The 2,981-nt window shown below is 31.6% G+C and overlaps 1 protein-coding gene across 2 annotated transcripts in view; it reads right to left on the reverse strand.

The window, feature by feature from the left end:
- The window catches only part of LOC108742471 (putative protein kinase C delta type homolog), a 127,042-nt gene that overhangs the window by 110,623 nt on the left and 13,438 nt on the right, over positions 1-2,981 (reverse strand). Inside the window, exon 1 of one of the 2 annotated variants that reach the window (XM_025979689.1) lies at positions 752-826. The exons of the other annotated variant lie outside the window; for it this stretch is intronic. Coding sequence (XP_025835474.1) covers positions 752-760 — 9 coding nt within the window. The 5' untranslated portion in view covers positions 761-826. Of the gene's footprint in view, positions 1-751; positions 827-2,981 lie in introns of those variants that run through there. 2 annotated transcript variants of the gene reach the window in all.

Consider the following 2,981-nt stretch of genomic DNA (forward strand, 5'->3'; position numbering starts at 1 on the left):
ATATTGATTATGTCTTGCGTTGGTAAGTGGGCTAAACACGTGTCTGTCATAATCAATATATAATGGTAATTTGGGTAAATTTTTTTTTAGAGTTCCGTACGTGTGAATGAAAAACGGAACCCTTATAGTATCAATCGTTTAAATTGAAATTTAGTACACATATGAATTTCTGAGACCCAAACACGGACGCATAACGTAAATAAATCAATTTTGAACATGGGAATCATTTTTGGGAAACCAACAAACCAAGGAAATTAAAAAAAGTTTTCCAAACTGTACCATGTGACATAACAAAAGAAAGAGCTTGTTGTAAAGGTCTCAAATTTTTTATAATTTTAAAACAAATAGTTTTAAAGTTATTTCAGAAAATAGATAAAAATTGACCCTTATCTCCGAAACGATTGAAACTAAAATTTTGAAAAAAATGCAGAAAATAGTTCTTTACTTATAGATTACAGGAAAATTAATAAGAAGTCTGTGGTCAGAACATAACATGATAAATCTTTCTACAAAACAAACAAAATTTGAATGTATGCTCTTTTTTTTCAACTACAATATTGAGTTGGTTCTCGGGTTAGGGTTCTGTACGTCCTAATGAAAAACGGAACCCTGTCATTTAATTAGTAATTTACCACAGTCTCCAATTTCTACTATCACTGTATTTAATATTCAATAAATAATAATTCGTAAAAATCTACTATTGCTCCTACAGTCTACCAAAAGCAAATAAAATAGAAAAATAATGACTTACATCAGACATAGTAATCCGTTCTCAAAAGTATTTTATCATAACAATACAAAATTGGTATAACTCTGCTGCTAAACATGCATAGAGAAGATTTCTTATGTACAACATCCGCAAACAAATACTATTTCCTTATCTTAATCATAATATCTACCTCATAAACCCGTATCTACATATATTCGTAAGGATATTTTTGGCAGAGATTGTAACGAATAAACCAGCTATTCCGCTTGCTTTTACTGGATTTATTCGCGTAAACACTTTACGTGATCATTTACGTGTTTTTTGCAAATAAATTAAACATCTGGAAGGTGTGCAAAATTTTTATTCCTGCATAGGTACCTGCATATACTTAAAGTAAAATTCAATAAACGTTCACGTATATTGGCAGTCGATCTTCCAGCGAATACCTAATTTTATTGAAACAATAAACAACAAGAGTAATTACTAGATACGAACAGAACAGCAAACGCCATCTGTGGGGATTTTCCTACAAAGTACTGACCACCATGAATTTTTTTATCCAATGAATAGCAACTTCTACATAGTTACTTTAAAACTAATAAAATAAGAATAACAAGTATTCTAAATATTTTAAAGATACAGTACCTATTTATTTAGAGAACCTATACGCAAACCATGAGTTAGGAGATATATTAGAAAAGGAATATAATGACAGAAGAGTTCGATGTAGTATTAAAAATCTTAATGAATAATAAGACGCAAGGTGTAAAGGTGGAAATTCTAAAACATGCAGGTCAAAAAGTTAGAGATCGTATGTTTGAGCTGGTTAGTCACATTTACGAGACGGGGAAGTCCCAGAGGATTATAACCGGAACGTGATAGAAACCATAGGTACCTATAAAAAAAAGTGCGGATAGATGCGAGACATTTAAAACAATTAGTTTAACTTCCCATCCGTCAAAAATCTTAACTACAATTGTACAGAGGAGAATGGAAAAAAAAGCGGAAGAACTGTTAGGGGGAGATCAACTTGGGTTTAGAAGAAATAGAGGAAGGCGGGAGACTATTCTGACTTTACGGGTAACAAAGAGACAACGATAGAAAAACCTTTTGGCAATGTTAAATGGGACATGATGTGAAATATATTTAAAAATGTAGGCATGAGTCACAGAGATAGAAGAGTGATACTTAATTTGTATAAAGAGCAACAGGCAGTTATAGAACTGGGGCTGCAACGTAAAGAAGTAAATATTAGGAAGGGAGTCAGACAGGGATGCACTCTGTCACCACTACTTTTTATTCTATACATCGAAGACGCGATCAACATCATTAAAGACAGTACAACTATAGGGATAGATATACTACAGGGGTAAAAGATTAGTATGCTTAAATTTGCAGATGATATAGCAGTATTAGCATCTAGCAAGGAGGAGCTAGAGATAGCTTTAAATAAAATGGATGCGGCACAAATATTGGTATGCAAGGGAAGAAAAAGTAGGGAAAAAAGCGAATATAAAGATAGAAGACGAAAAATTAGAAGAAGTTGCCGATTTTAGGTATCTAGGAAGTGAAATAAGTCAGGACGGAAGGAGTAGTAGGGATATAAAGCAGAGGATAGCACAGGGTCGAGTCGCGTTTAATAAAAAGAAGTCACTTTTATGCTCACAAACGGTTAATTTAGAAATTCGAAAAAGGTTGTTAAAGGTGTATGTTTGGAGCGCGTCGCTGTACGGGTGCAAAACTTGGATACTGGTAGAAATCTACAATGCTTTAAAATAATAAACGAAAGCAAGCAACTTTAAAAAAATACAAAAACAAAGTATGTTATATTGTCACATTTATTTATTTATTTTTTTTTTAGAGAATTGTACTATATTCGATAGGAAATTTGTTAATTTAAAAATAAAAATAACTGGCTTACCAATTGTCTTACCAATTGTTTTTAGCCGCAAGCGCATGGCATACATAAAGGATGTGAAAGAGGGTAAAATTACACCATTATCGCGTAAGCACTTTCTTTTTTTTTTTTTAATTTTATGTGATTAACAAAAATATCTTGGTATGCATGTCTAAAAATTACCGGAAGTATCTGGCATACCAATTCTATTTCATTGACTTCCTTTACATCATCTATAAAAATCACCAAGTTCAATAATTTAAGTTTGGCGGAAATACTTTTACGAAATTACTATTATACAATGTTTCAAACATTAATTATTTTTAAAATTTAAATAAACTTAAAGAACTATTTTACTTGATTCCTTTTATCATA

This window comes from Agrilus planipennis, unplaced genomic scaffold (assembly GCF_000699045.2).
Source record: "Agrilus planipennis isolate EAB-ADULT unplaced genomic scaffold, Apla_2.0 scaffold268, whole genome shotgun sequence".
Taxonomy (NCBI): Eukaryota; Metazoa; Arthropoda; class Insecta; order Coleoptera; family Buprestidae; genus Agrilus; species Agrilus planipennis.